General features: G+C 60.1%; 1 protein-coding gene across 2 annotated transcripts in view; it reads left to right on the forward strand.

Annotated features, from left to right (window-relative positions):
• The first annotated feature begins 6 nt into the window (after positions 1-6).
• Positions 7-1,848, forward strand: part of DECR2 (2,4-dienoyl-CoA reductase 2, peroxisomal) — a 6,544-nt gene continuing 4,702 nt past the window's right edge. The window contains exons 1-2 of one of the 2 annotated variants that reach the window (XM_017741303.1): positions 7-21; positions 619-671. In XM_017741303.1, coding sequence (XP_017596792.1) covers positions 17-21; positions 619-671 — 58 coding nt within the window. In that variant the 5' untranslated portion in view covers positions 7-16. The remainder of the gene's footprint in view (positions 22-618; positions 672-1,848) is intronic. The other variant, XM_008639120.2, reaches the window with a different exon arrangement.

Here is a 1,848-nt window from a genome sequence, read left to right on the forward strand (position 1 = left end):
CATCGCCGAGATCTTCATGAGGTGCGGGAGCCCCTGCGGTGGGACGGCCTCCTCCTTCCCTCCCTCTTTGCCCTCTTCCCTTCTTCTCTTCCCCCCTCTTCCCTTCTTTTCCCGCGCTTTCCTCCTCTTCACCCCCTTCTCTTCTCTTTCCCACCTTCCCATCCCTCTCCCGACTGCGGCACCAGGCCCTGGAAGAGCCGGGATGCGAAGCCGAGGGCGGCAGAGCCCTCAGGGAGGCTCCGGGGGCCGCCGGTGTGGGAGCAGGGCCGGCCCTGCTCCCTTCTTCTCTTCCCCCCTCTTCCCTTCTTTTCCCGCGCTTTCCTCCTCTTCACCCCCTTCTCTTCTCTTTCCCACCTTCCCATCCCTCTCCCGACTGCGGCACCAGGCCCTGGAAGAGCCGGGATGCGAAGCCGAGGGCGGCAGAGCCCTCAGGGAGGCTCCGGGGGCCGCCGGTGTGGGAGCAGGGCCGGCCCTGCTCCATCCAGCCCGGGCAGGGCTCTGGCTCCGCGTCCTGCTGGCTTGGAGCAGCAGCGATTCCTGCAAGGAACACCCGAACTCCTGCTGATCCCGAGGTGCTGCTGAGGAGCCCGGCCCTTCTCACCTGCCCCTTCCCTGCAGGCACGGCTGCCGGACCGTCATTGCCAGCAGGAACCTGCAGCGAGTGTCGGAGGTGAGTCCGGGCTCCAGCGGGAGAGCTGCGAGCCCTGGGAATCCTTCTGCTCCCTCCAGTGGGAATCTCTCTCCTGTGGGAATAGTGCAATAGGAGGAATGGCTTCCCAGTGCGTCCCAGTCTCCCAGCTCTGGGCACTCCGGCGGTGCTGGTTTGGGGGGTGCACCTTCAGCATGTAGATGCTAAGACAGGTGGCTGTAAAAATAGGAACATTTCTCTGCCACCTCTCTTAGCATCTACACCAGCACAGCTCAGTTAACCTGGAACCTGCTTTCCACAATCATGATGGCTTTTTGTGGGTGAGAGAGACAGAAACGAGCTGTGGGGGAGATTTGTCAGCAGGGCAGAGCCTGAGGTTGGGCTTAAACCTCAGCTTGGAGTAGGACCAGACCCCAGGGGTTGTGTGGGTTGAGGTGGGTTGCCTCAGCTGTCCTGTGTTTTGGGGCAGAGGGGAGGGTGCAGGTGTGGTTGGCTGTCATTTCACACTCCCTCATGCTCACGTGCCAGAAGAAGCTGCAAAGCTCAGCAGGTTTTTAGTCCACAGGGGCCAGAGTCTTCTGAGGGCACAGAATCTGCAGTCCACATCTGCAGCTGCTCGTGCACCCGTGTGTTGTTGGGGCTCGAAACCTCTCACAGAGTCCCAAACAGAAGTTGGAGCAGCTCTGGTTGTTGTGTGGAGCTGCTGCTGAGCTTGTGTGTCCCCTGTGCTTTATTTGCTGGGGAAAATCTTACTCTTAATGAGCCACAGGGGTGGCCTGTGACAAAGCCTGAGCTGCAGAGCTGGTCCATCTCACAGCCTGCCTGCTCTGTCTTTGCCCTTTTGCCCACTGACTTTCTGGATCTAAAGGGTAATTATGCCTGGGCTCATGCCAAAAATGCCGTGCTGGGGTTCAACCTTTGTACTTGCCCTGCAGAGATGTTGCCTGGGATGTGCTGTGCCCATGGTAGCCCACGCAGGTAACTGGGCTTAGCCAGCTATGGCCTCAGGGCCTGCCCAGCACCCAGTGTGGCTGGGATACAACATGCAAGAGCTTTCCCTGGCTACCCCAGGGCTAGCAGGGTGCTTCCAGGCTGGAGCTGGCCGTGTTCAGGCACATTCCTCCCCTGCCCACACTGTTTGCTGTGTGCTGACAGGGATATCACTCCTGCCTGACTCTGCTCACCTGATACAAGCCTGG

Source organism: Corvus brachyrhynchos, unplaced genomic scaffold, assembly GCF_000691975.1.
Source record: "Corvus brachyrhynchos isolate BGI_N302 unplaced genomic scaffold, ASM69197v1 scaffold58, whole genome shotgun sequence".
Taxonomy (NCBI): domain Eukaryota; kingdom Metazoa; phylum Chordata; class Aves; order Passeriformes; family Corvidae; genus Corvus; species Corvus brachyrhynchos.